We start from the raw sequence: 14001 nt of genomic DNA on the forward strand, positions 1-14001 counted from the left end.
CTGTACCATTACCATGTTGAGGAATAGAGTGATGTCAAACACGAGGGCCAAAAGCAGTTGAGTGAAGCATGAAATGCGTTTATTTCAGTTAGAGATCAGCATTGGAAAAGGCAGTATCTGAGGAATGATTGCTATGCGTGTTGTGAGATACAGAGCATATGGAAGTCAGTCAGTCATTTGTTGTACATTACAAGCGATATTCAAGGAGACCCCACACTACAGTAGTAAACTCTGCTGTTTGTCAGAAATACATACTTCGGGCTAAACTGAAGACATGCTTTAGACACGAGCATGAGTGGATAGATGTCAAACAACCACGACGTCGCCTTTCGCTTGTGCAGAGCGTCTAAGGGAATGAGAAGAAACTCAAGACTAACAGCCTTACCTGAAGAGAGTAGTTCTAGTCTCACAAGATTGTCATGTACTGTGTGTTTGAGACAGTCTGTCCTCCTTGTAGTGTTGCGTGTGTAAATTATTGCTTCATCATTTGTTTATTTTAAGAAACATGAGTCATGTGACCAAACCCTTTATAGCAGGGGTGTTAAACTCATTCCATGGAGGGCTGAGTGTCTGCAGGTTTTTGTTTTTTCCTTTTAATTAAGACCTACAGTAGACAACTAGGTGAAGGGAGGTCCTTACTAATTAGTGACCTTAATTCATTAATCAAATACGAGGGTGGAGCAAAAACCCGCAGACACATGGCCCTCTGTGGAATGAGTTTGACACATGCTTTAGTGTATCTTAGAGTAGAAATATTTATTTAGAAAATAAATGTGTACATTCCTTTGTAGAAACATTAGACTCTCGATCATACACGTAGAACATTCTGTATGTATGTGTCTATTGGACTATCTAGCAGAGAGAAGAATAGCTGACTATATTGTATATGAGCTTGAATGAAGTTGGGGTCAAGAAGACATCAACACGATTTCACTATTCAGTTTTTGTCCCATACACACATTTGGTCCGACATCGTAGAGTATATCAAGATTTGTATTATTCACTTCTCATAATTAAGTTTGATTCATTCATTATTTTTCTTTTTGTTTCAATATTTGGAATAGGCATTGTTTCATGTGTAGAACATGAAACAATTTCAACCATGTGGCTTTAGTAATGAATGGTTGGGGAATGTGAAAAGCAAATATTTCTTTACCTTTCATTAGCAAACCTAAATCACACATATGAAGAATAAAACAAACCGCTCCTAACCAAACAGTAAGGACTGAAGGAACAAATCAACAAACCCATATTACAATCAGTCTGAAAACCAGAGGTAAAAACTTATTACAGTATTATCAAATATTATAATTAGAAATGAATGTGAATTTATGTGCAGTTACTAAAAAATATCCTTAGAGAAGAACCTGACGCTCAAGTATAACTGGCTCACATGAGAAAACAGAGTTGCAACCTAGCCCATTTCTACCCCAACCTAGCCCATTTCTACCCCTCTCTTGTGCAAGTATTGTCCTATAATTACTACATGAAAATAAACAGCAAGTATCGGTTTGAGTGAAATTATCAACAAGCTGTTAAGACTGCAGAGACAAAATGTTGACTTCATTTAAAATCACAAAGATATAATATTAAACATCAACAATTTAATACTCAAAACTTATTTGGAGGCAGCTTTGAAACACTTCCTATTTTCAGCAAATTACCCTGTTAAAGTAGTTTTAATAAGGCCTCGTAGTTAAAGTAGTTTTAATAAGGCTTCGTAGTTAAAGTAGCAGGAATATTAAAAGGAAAACATCCATATTTGCTCGAGAAACAAAACGAGATGTAATATTTAGTCACTGTCCGATTCCTCTGCATAGGTTCACTGCAAATTCCCCCGCACCCACCAAGAAATAATACATCAAGACAATTGAAAGCAGCCAAAACCAACAACATGAACAAAAGAAAAAAGACAATTAACAAAAAGTGATTAATTTATGACTTGCCCCCAGTCAAAACATGGTACAGTAGGCTTGAATACCCACTGTGTTAGGTACAGTAGGCTTGAATACCCACTGTGTTAGGTACAGTAGGCTTGAATACCCACTGTGTTAGGTACAGTAGCTTAGTGCATTCTTCCCTTTGCTGTAGTGAGAGAAAGGCCTGTGGTTTAAGACAGGGGGCTTTAGCTCCAGGGTGAAGTTTCCCAGAGTACAGATCTAGGATCAGCTTCCCGTCCCCCAATCCTAACCTTAACCTTTAGGTGGGGAAAATGCTAAACTGACCCACAATCAGCGACTAGGGGCAAATTCACCCAACACCCTTTACTTGAGGAGGGTCTTCAGCATGGCTGTGGCGTAGGTGGGGCGGGCCTGTTGTTTCTCGATGGCTCTCCGGAGGTACTGGATGCCCCCGCAGCGCTCCCAGATCTCCTCAAACTGCCGGGGCAGGATCTCAGCTCCCCTCTTCCTTGTCAAGCCTGTCTCCTCCAGGCTCAGCTCACACATCTCCATGTCGTCTTTCCCTAGAGACACAGACCACAAAAAAATAGAGCATCGTGCCTGTGAAGCAGTTAGACTATAAATCGTACAGATAAATAAGCGTGCATACGCACACACGAGAGAGAGAAGATCGCCTATACTATGAGTTCTGTTTCACTGACTGACCTGCCACCAGCAGGATGGGCTGCTTGTCCGGGTGCAGCTCCATCTGCCTTGCGATCCAGGGCCCATCAAAGTGGGCATACCACCAGCCCTTCTTTTTGTTCTGTGGGTCCTTGTACTGGTCCCCGGGCCGGATGAAGGGGATGCGGAAGTAGCGCTGCTGCCTGTTCATGGCCACCTCATGTTGCCTGGCTGGGATGGGCGGGGCTGAGTTCGCCTGGGCTGTTGGGGGAGGGGCTAGTTAGACTAATGACGCTTGTTGATTGGAATGGGAAGGAACAATAGCCTAACCAACAGGGGTGGGGTAGAAACAGGAACCAATATGAATGGTAACAGAAACCAATAGACTGGGAAGTAACAGGAACCAATAGGGATGCAGGGAGTGTGATGTTGCTCGAGCTAGGGAGGAGGGGTCAGCACTAGCAGTAGATCACAGAGCTACTGATCAAAGGGGGAGTAAATTAGAGCGACAAGCAGCATGTCAGGTGTTTGTTAAAGAGTTTGAACGCTCATATCAAAACATAAAGAGCATAGATTTGCATATTCTCTACAAAGTGGAGAGTAAATAAATGAGGGATAGTGATTGAAGGGGGTGGATGGGTGGGAGGCTCTATGGATAAAAGGACCAGAGATAGACAGTGGTAGAGTAGCCTCAGCCCTGTTGACAGGCGTGGTACAGCAGTGGTTCTCAACCCGTCCTCTGGTACCCCTCAACAGCACACATTTTTGTTGTACCTCAGACGAAAAAACACCTATTTCCACTCATTGAGGGCTTGCTGATTAGTTGACAAGTTGAATCATGAGCACTTGTCCGAGGCCACAACAAAAATCTGTGCTGTTGGTGGTACTGGAGGACTGGAGTATGGATACAGTACAGTTTATATATCCTTTCCTTTAAAGCAACATATCCCAGATCCACGGTCACCAAACGAAATGGATCTTTCACTCCAACTCAGTAAAAGTACAACATTTTGTGACTGACTGTGAAGACGCTAACACATCGGCACCCCAACCCCATGGAGGTATTATATTAACTAGAGACAAGGAACAGCAATGGCCGCCCACCCATTCCTAACACCTTTCAGAGTCCCTCCCTCGTTTTTGTTCAGAGAGAAAGCTGAAACCGAGAGTGACCGATATAATTTGTTTGTGGCATTTGTTCCAGTGACATACTGTATATACACTGATCAAAAAAATAAAGGGAACACTAAAATAACACATCCTAGATCTGAATGAATGAAATATTCTTATTAAATACTTTTTTCTTTACAGTGTAATGTGTAATGTGCTGACAACAAAATCACACAAAAATGATCAATGGAAATCAAATTTATCAACCCATGGAGGTCTGGATTTGGAGTCACACTCAAAATGAAAGTGGAAAACCACACTACAGGCTGATCCAACTTTGATGTAATGTCCTTAAAACAAGTCAAAATGAGGCTCAGTAGTGTGTGTGGCCTCCACGTGCCTGTATGACCTCCCTACAATGCCTGGGCCTGCTCCTGATGAGGTGGCGGATGGTCTCCTGAGGGATCTCCTCCAAGACCTGGACTAAAGCATCTGCCAACTCCTGGACAGTCTGTGGTGCAACTTGGTTGGCGGAGGGAGCGAGACATGATGTCCCAGATGTGCTCAATTGGATTCAGGTCTGGGGAACGGGCGGGCCAGTCCATAGCATCAATGCCTTCCTCTTGCAGGAACTGCTGACACACTCCAGCCACATGAGGTCTAGCATTGTCTTGCATTAGGAGGAACCCAGGGCCAACCACACCAGCATATGGTCTCACAAGGGGTCTGAGGATCTCATCTTGGTACCTAATGGCAGTCAGGCTACCTCTGGCGAGCACATGGAGGGCTGTGCGGCCCCCCAAAGAAATGCCACCCCACACCATGACTGACCCACCGCCAAACCGGTCATGCTGGAGGATGTTGCAGGCACCAGAACGTTCTCCAGACTGTCACGTCTGTCACATGTGCTCAGTGTGAACCTGCGTTCATCTGTGAAGAGCACAGGGCGCCAGTGGCGAATTTGCTAATCTTGGTGTTCTCTGGCAAATGCCAAACGTCCTGCACGGTGTTGGGCTGTAAGCACAACCCCCACCTGTGGACGTCGGGCCCTCATACCACCCTCATGGAGTCTGTTTCTGACCGTTTGAGCAGACACATGCACATTTGTGGCCTGCTGGAGGTCATTTTGCAGGGCTCTGGCAGTGCTCCTCCTTGCACAAAGGCGGAGGTAGCGGTCCTGCTGCTGGGTTGTTGCCCTCCTACGGCCCTCAACGTCTCCTGATGTACTGGCCTGTCTCCTGGTAGCGCCTCCATGCTCTGGACACTACGCTGACAGACAGAAAACCTTCTTGCCACATCTCGAATTGATGTGCCATCCTGGATGAGCTGCACTACCTGAGCCACTTGTGTGGGTTGTAGACTCCGTCTCATGCTACCACTAGAATGAAAGCACCGCCAGCATTCAAAAGTGACCAAAACATCAGCCAGGAAGCATAGGAACTGAGAAGTGGTCTGGTCACCACCTGCAGAACCACTCCTTTATTGGGGGTGTCTTGCTAATTGCCTATAATTTCCACCTGTTGTCTATTCCATTTGCACAACAGCATGTGAAATGTATTGTCAATCAGTGTTGCTTCCTAAGTGGACAGTTTGATTTCACAGAAGTGTGATTGACTTGGAGTTACATTGTGTTGTTTAAGTGTTCCCTTTATTTTTTTGAGCAGTGTATAATCTATAGGGCCCTCAAACTCCATTCTGGACCTCAAAGCCAGTTCCACTGCTTCTTCTCATTCTTCCCCTCTAATCAGGGACTGATTTAGATCTGGGACAGCAGGTGGGTGCAATTCATTATCAGGTAGAACAGAAAACCATCAGGCTCCGGACCTCTCGATCAGCTTACGTTAAACGTTTGACTACACTGTGTCTCGTACAATATCCTACACCTTAATAATCTTCGAAGAATGCCAGGTGTACTTAGTTGACACTCCCTTAATAATATTCAAGGTGCACTTACTGTAGTTGACACCCCCTTTAATAATCTTCAAGGTGCACTTACTGTAGTTGACACCCCCCTTAATAATCTTCAAGGCGCACTTACTGTAATTGACACCCCCTTAATAATCTTCAAGGTGCAGTTACTGGAGTTGACACCACCCTTAATAATCTTCAAGGTGCACTTACTGTAGTTGACACCCCCCTTAATAATCTTCAAGGTGCACTTACTGTAGTTGACACCCCCCTTAATAATCTTCAAGGTGCACTTACTGTAGTTGACACCCCCCTTAATAATCTTCAAGGTGCACTTACTGTAGTTGACATCCCCCTTAATAATCTTCAAGGTGCACTTACTGCAGTTGACACCCCCCTTAATAATCTTCAAGATGCACTTACTGTAATTGACACCCCCTTAATAATCTTCAAGGTGCACTTACTGTAGTTGACACCCCCTTAATAATCTTCAAAGTGCACTTACTGTAGTTGACACCCCCTTAATAATCTTCAAAGTGCACTTACTGTAGTTGACACCCCCTTAATAATCTTCAAAGTGCACTTACTGTAGTTGACACCCCCTTAATAATCTTCAAAGTGCACTTACTGCAGTTGACACCCCCTTAATAATCTTCAAAGAATGGCAGGTGCACTTAGTTGACAACCTCTTAATAACCTTATTCTGTCCCAGGAATAAAATAACATACAATCTGAAGACGATTCATTTTTTTTTTAAAGAAACCAGTTGTTCTATGATTCCTTACACCATCACCACGTTTGCATCCCAAATGGCACCCTATTTCCTATATAGTGCACTATGGGTCCTGGTAAAAAGTAGTGCACTACAAGGAAATAGGGTGCATCCTAAAACAGAAAGTAAACCCCTTCCACACACCCTCCGTTTCCCCATGGTTAATAGATGGGTTAGGGGCTGAGGTTAGTGATGCTCCTACATCGTGGAGAACCACTTACGTGCTTGTCTCACACGAGGTGCGAGATCTGAAAGTAAACATGCCAGGTTACACTTACAAACATCACATGCAGTATGGCACAGGTATGAAACCAACAACATGCAAGACAAGATCATGGAATGACAAATGGATTTCCTATGAATACATTTTTGAGCCTATCACAACATCATAGATGTTAGGGGAAGAAGAAACCATTATATATAATGACAGAGTCATTACCACATCTTTACATGTGTTTACGGTAGCCAGGACCGGCCTAAATGGATGACACCATAGGCATGGAAGAACGGAGAGGGTCATTCCACTGTATATGGTCATTCACAAGCAAAATCATTAGATTGTAGGCTATATTATGCTAGGACCCTGAAAATATGAGCTCTCCTCAGCCTCTGGCTTGTTATTGTGTCAGAGAGCAGGTAGAGGTATAGCTGGTACTGTGCTGTGTATGCCCACGAAGTGAGAGGTGGGGGCTGGGCATAGCTACAGACCCTATAATTATACATGATGATTCTGTTTGTAATTCTATGGGGGCTGGGTATGTGGTCCAATCAGTAGTCTGACAGACTAAAATAAAGTGTGTCTGCACTCTGTCACACGGGGGGAAAAATAGCTCTTTGTCGTCATGGTGACTGCTCATGGAAATGAAGCAGAACCAGGAGCAAGACAGCACAGGTTTCTTTGGAGAACAATGAGAAGAGGTCAGGCTGGAGGAAGAGAGCAGCCACCACCAGGATGTGTCCCAAATGGCACCCTATTCACTAGTATCAGTACTATATTAGAATACTCAAAAGGGGGCTAAAGCTCTAACCGAGACAGTCTCTTTGGGTCTGCCTCCTCTAGGGTATTGGGAGCAGAATAAAAATGGATGTTTTTCGAATCAAGCCTATCAAAAAATTGAAAAAGACACCTACAGTGATGTTGTACTGTATAACACTGTCTGAAATATCTCCTGCGGGGTGGGGTCCCTTACCATAGTCAGTGACTGACTTGGGGGCCCTCTGCTCTGTGACGCCGGGGTTGTTGCCACGCTTCTTGTTCTTTGACTTCCAGGCGTGGTAGACCTTCAGCCGGCGGTGGAACTCTTCTCGGCAGGCAGCAAGCAACTCAATGTCTGCAGGTTGAGAGAGATAAAAAAGAGAGAGAATGGGAGAGAGGGTAGAGAAAAAGAAAAGGAAGAGAGAGAAGAAAGGGAGGGAGACATATGAGAGCATAGCAGGTACTGAAGTATACCAGAACACTAGAACCCCCATGGTCAGAGCTACACACAGACAGACGGACGGACGGACTGCCAACAGACGGACGGACAGGGCGGGACTGCCAACGGACGGACGGACAGGGCGGGACTGCCAACGGACAGACTGCCAACGGAGGGACGGACGGACCGCCAACGGACGAACGGCAGGGCGCGACTGCCAACGGACGGACGGACTGCCAACGGACGGACGGACTGCCAACGGACGGACGGACTGCCAACAGACGGACGGACTGCCAACAGATGGTGGGACGGACTGCCAACGGACGGACGGACTGCCAACGGACGGACGGACTGCCAACAGACGGACGGACTGCCAACAGATGGTGGGACGGACTGCCAACGGACGGATGGACTGCCAACGGACGGACTGCCAACAGACGGACGGACTGCCAACAGACAGACAGACTGCCAACAGACAGACAGACTGCCAACAGACAGACAGACTGCCAACAGACAGACAGACTGCCAACAGACAGACGTACTGCCAACAGACAGACGTACTGCCAACAGACAGACGTACTGCCAACAGACAGACGGACTGCCAACAGACAGACGGACTGCCAACAGACAGACGGACTGCCAACAGACAGACGGACTGCCAACAGACAGACGTACTGCCAACAGACAGACGTACTGCCAACAGACAGACGGACTGCCAACAGAGATGGACTGCCAACAGACAGACGGACGGGCGGACTGCCAACAGACAGACGGACGGGCGGACTGCCAACAGACAGACGGACGGGCGGACTGCCAAAAGACAGAAGGACGGACGGACTGCCAACAGACGGACGGACTGCCAACAGACGGACAGACTGCCAACAGACGGAAAGACTGCCAACAGATGTATGGAGGGGCGGACTGCCAACAGACAGACGGACTGCCAACAGGCGGACTGCCAACAGACGGACGGACTGCCAACAGACGGACAGACTGCCAACAGACGGACAGACTGCCAACAGACGGACAGACTGCCAACAGACGGACAGACTGCCAACAGATGTATGGAGGGGCGGACTGCCAACAGACAGACGGACGGGCGGACTGCCAACAGACAGACGGACTGCCAACAGACGGACGGACTGCCAACAGACGGACGGACTGCCAACAGACGGACGGACTGCCAACAGACAGACGGACTGCCAACAGACAGACGGACTGCCAACAGACAGACGGACTGCCAACAGACGGACGGACTGCCAACACACAGACGGACTGCCAACAGACGGACAGACTGCCAACAGACGGACAGACTGCCAACAGACGGACAGACTGCCAACAGACGGACAGACTGCCAACAGACGGACAGACTGCCAACAGACGGACAGACTGCCAACAGATGTATGGAGGGGCGGACTGCCAACAGACAGACGGACGGGCGGACTGCCAACAGACAGACGGACTGCTAACACACAGACGGACTGCCAACAGACAGACGGACTGCCAACAGACAGACGGACTGCCAACAGACAGACGGACTGCCAACAGACAGACGGACTGCCAACAGACAGACGGACGGGCGGACTGCCAACAGACAGACGGACGGGCGGACTGCCAACAGACAGACGGACGGGCGGACTGCCAACAGACAGACGGACGGGCGGACTGCCAACAGACAGACGGACGGGCGGACTGCCAACAGACAGACGGACGGGCGGACTGCCAACAGACAGACGGACGGGCGGACTGCCAACAGACAGACGGACGGGCGGACTGCCAACAGACAGACGGACGGACGGACTGCCAACAGACAGACGGACGGACGGACTGCCAACAGACAGACGGACGGACAGACTGCCAACAGACAGACGGACGGACAGCCTACCGACGGACAGACGGACTGCCAACAGACAGACGGACAGACTGCCAACAGACAGACGGACGGACGGACTGCCAACAGACAGACGGACGGACGGACTGCCAACAGACAGACGGACGGACAGACTGCCAACAGACAGACGGACTGCCAACAGACAGACGGACTGCCAACAGACAGACGGACTGGCAACAGACAGACGGACGGACAGACTGCCAACAGACAAACGGACTGCCAACAGACAGACGGAAGGGCGGACAGACAACAGACAGACGGACGGACAGACTGCCAACAGACAGACGGAAGGGCGGACAGACAACAGACAGACAGACGGACAGACTGCTAACAGACAGACGGACTGCCAACAGACAGATGGACGGACTGCCAACAGACAGACGGGCGGACAACAGACAGACGGATGGGCGGACTGCCAACAGACAGACGGACTGCCAACAGACAGACGGACTGCCAACAGACAGACGGACTGCCAACAGACAGACGTACTGCCAACAGACAGACGGACTGACAACAGACAGACGGACTGCCAACAGAGACGGACTGCCAACAGACAGACGGACTGCCAACAGACGGGCGGAATGCCAACAGACAGACGGACTGCCAACAGACAGACGGACGGACTGCCAACAGACAAACGGACGGGCGGACTGCCAACAGACAAACGGACGGGCGGACTGCCAACAGACAGACGGTCGGGCGGACTGCCAACAGACAGACGGACGGACTGCCAACAGACAGACGGACGGACGGACTGCCAACAGACAGACGGACGGACGGACTGCCAACAGACAGGACGGACGGACGGACTGCCAACAGGCAGACGGACGGACAGACTGCCAACAGATAGACGGACGGCCGGACTGCCAACAGACAGACGGACAGACTGCCAACAGACAGACGGACGGGCGGACTGCCAACAGACAGACGGACGGGCGGACTGCCAACAGACAGACGGACGGACAGACTGCCAACAGACAGACGGACTGCCAACAGACAGACGGACTGCCAACAGACAGACGGACGGACGGACTGCCAACAGCCAGACGGACGGCCGGACTGCCAACAGACAGACGAACGGACAGACTGCCAACAGACAGACGGACAGACTGCCAACAGACAGACGGACTGCCAACAGACAGACGGACGGACAGACAGACTGCCAACATACAGACGGACTGCCAACAGACAGACGGACGGACACACTGCCAACAGACGGACGGACGGACAGACTGCCAACAGACAAACGGACTGCCAACAGACAGACGGAAGGGCGGACAGACAACAGACAGACGGACGGACGGACTGCCAACAGACAAACGGATGGGCGGACTGCCAACAGACAGACGGACGGGCGGACCGCCAACAGACAGACGGACGGGCGGACCGCCAACAGACAGACGGACGGGCGGACCGCCAACAGACAGACGGACGGGCGGACCGCCAACAGACAGACGGACGGACAGACTGCCAACAGATAGACGGACGGCCGGACTGCCAACAGACAGACGGACAGACTGCCAACAGACAGACGGACGGGCGGACTGCCAACAGACAGACGGACGGGCGGACTGCCAACAGACAGACGGACGGACAGACTGCCAACAGACAGACAGACTGCCAACAGACAGACGGACTGCCAACAGACAGACGGACGGACACACTGCCAACAGACGGACGGACGGACAGACTGCCAACAGACAAACGGACTGCCAACAGACAGACGGAAGGGCGGACAGACAACAGACAGACGGACGGACAGACTGCCAACAGACAGACGGAAGGGCGGACAGACAACAGACAGACAGACGGACAGACTGCTAACAGACAGACGGACGGCGAACAGACAGATGGACGGACTGCCAACAGACAGACGGGCGGACAACAGACAGACGGATGGGCGGACTGCCAACAGACAGACGGACTGCCAACAGACAGAGGCGGACTGCCAACAGACAGACGGACTGCCAACAGACAGACAGACAACTGCCAACAGACAGACGGACTGACAACAGACAGACGGACTGCCAACAGAGACGGACTGCCAACAGACAGACGGACTGCCAACAGACGGACGGAATGCCAACAGACAGACGGACTGCCAACAGACAGACGGACGGACTGCCAACAGACAAACGGACGGGCGGACTGCCAACAGACAGACGGTCGGGCGGACTGCCAACAGACAGACGGTCGGGCGGACTGCCAACAGACAGACGGACGGACTGCCAACAGACAGACGGACGGACGGACTGCCAACAGACACGGACGGCCGGACTGCCAACAGACAGGACGGACGGACGGACTGCCAACAGGCAGACGGACGGACAGACTGCCAACAGATAGACGGACGGCCGGACTGCCAACAGACAGACGGACAGACTGCCAACAGACAGACGACGGGCGGACTGCCAACAGACAGACGGACGGGCGGACTGCCAACAGACAGACTGCCAACAGACGGACAGACTGCCAACAGACAGACGGACTGCCAACAGACAGACAGGACGGACTGCCAACAGACAGACGGACGGACGGACTGCCAACAGACAGACGGACGGCGGACTGCCAACAGACAGACGGACGGACAGACTGCCAACAGACAGACGGACAGACTGCCAACAGACAGACGGACTGCCAACAGACAGACGGACGGACAGACAGACTGCCAACATACAGACGGACTGCCAACAGACAGACGGACGGACACACTGCCAACAGACGGACGGACGGACAGACTGCCAACAGACAAACGGACTGCCAACAGACAGACGGAAGGGCGGACCGACAACAGACAGACGGACGGACGGACTGCCAACAGACAAAGACGGATGGGCGGACTGCCAACAGACAGACGGACGGGCGGACCGCCAACAGACAGACGGACGGGCGGACTGCCAACAGACAGACGGACGGGCGGACCGCCAACAGACAGACGGACGGGCGGACCGCCAACAGACAGACGGACGGGCGGACTGCCAACAGACAGACGGACGGGCGGACTGCCAACAGACAGACGGACGGGCGGACTGCCAACAGACAGACGGACGGGCGGACTGCCAACAGACAGACGGACGGGCGGACTGCCAACAGACAGACGGACGGGCGGACTGCCAACAGACAGACGGTCGGGCGGACAGACTGCCAACATACAGACGGACTGCCAACAGACAGACGGACGGACACACTGCCAACAGACGGACGGACGGACAGACTGCCAACAGACAAACGGACTGCCAACAGACAGACGGAAGGGCGGACAGACAACAGACAGACGGACGGACAGACTGCTAACAGACAGACGGACTGCCAACAGACAGATGGACGGACTGCCAACAGACAGACGGGCGGACAACAGACAGACGGATGGGCGGACTGCCAACAGACAGACGGACTGCCAACAGACAGACGGACTGCCAACAGACAGACGGACTGCCAACAGACAGACGGACTGCCAACAGACAGACGGACTGCCAACAGAGACGGACTGCCAACAGACAGACGGACGGGCGGACTGCCAACAGACAGACGGACGGGCGGACTGCCAAAAGACAGAAGGACGGACGGACTGCCAACAGACGGACGGACTGCCAACAGACGGACAGACTGCCAACAGACGGACAGACTGCCAACAGACGGACGGACTGCCAACAGACGGACGGACTGCCAACAGACGGACGGACTGCCAACAGATGTATGGAGGGGCGGACTGCCAACAGACAGACGGACGGGCGGACTGCCAACAGACGGACGGACTGCCAATAGACGGACAGACTGCCAACAGACGGACAGACTGCCAACAGACGGATAGACTGCCAACAGACGGACAGACTGCCAACAGACGGACAGACGGCCAACAGACGGACAGACTGCCAACAGACGGACAGACTGCCAACAGACGGACAGACTGCCAACAGATGTATGGAGGGGCGGACTGCCAACAGACAGACGGACGGGCGGAATGCCAACAGACAGACGGACTGCCAACAGACGGACGGACTGCCAACAGACAGACGGACTGCCAACAGACAGACGGACTGCCAACAGACAGACGGACTGCCAACAGACAGACGGACGGGCGGACTGCCAACAGACAAACGGACGGGCGGACTGCCAACAGACAGACGGACGGGCGGACTGCCAACAGATAGACGGACGGGCGGACTGCCAACAGACAGACGGACGGGCGGACAGCCAACAGACAGACGGACGGGCGGACTGCCAACAGACAGACGGACGGGCGGACTGCCAACAGACAGACGGACGGGCGGACTGCCAACAGACAGACGGACGGACTGCCAACAGACAGACGGACGGGCGGACTGCCAACAGACAGACGGA

General features: G+C 51.7%; 1 protein-coding gene across 6 annotated transcripts in view; it reads right to left on the reverse strand.

The window, feature by feature from the left end:
• Window positions 1-57: 57 nt before the first annotated feature.
• LOC118398780 (unconventional myosin-VI-like) overlaps window positions 58-14001 on the reverse strand; it is a 128698-nt gene continuing 114754 nt past the window's right edge. For 5 of the 6 annotated variants that reach the window (XM_035794476.2, XM_035794475.2, XM_035794479.2 and 2 more), the window contains 4 exons: window positions 7545-7685; window positions 6576-6602; window positions 2607-2825; window positions 58-2464 (listed from right to left, as the gene is read on the reverse strand). In XM_035794476.2, the coding sequence (XP_035650369.1) occupies window positions 2265-2464; window positions 2607-2825; window positions 6576-6602; window positions 7545-7685 (587 nt within the window). In that variant the 3' untranslated portion in view covers window positions 58-2264. The remainder of the gene's footprint in view (window positions 2465-2606; window positions 2826-6575; window positions 6603-7544; window positions 7686-14001) is intronic. The other variant, XM_035794477.2, reaches the window with a different exon arrangement.

The sequence above is a fragment of the Oncorhynchus keta genome, chromosome 19 (genome assembly GCF_023373465.1).
Source record: "Oncorhynchus keta strain PuntledgeMale-10-30-2019 chromosome 19, Oket_V2, whole genome shotgun sequence".
In the NCBI taxonomy this organism is placed as follows: Eukaryota; Metazoa; Chordata; class Actinopteri; order Salmoniformes; family Salmonidae; genus Oncorhynchus; species Oncorhynchus keta.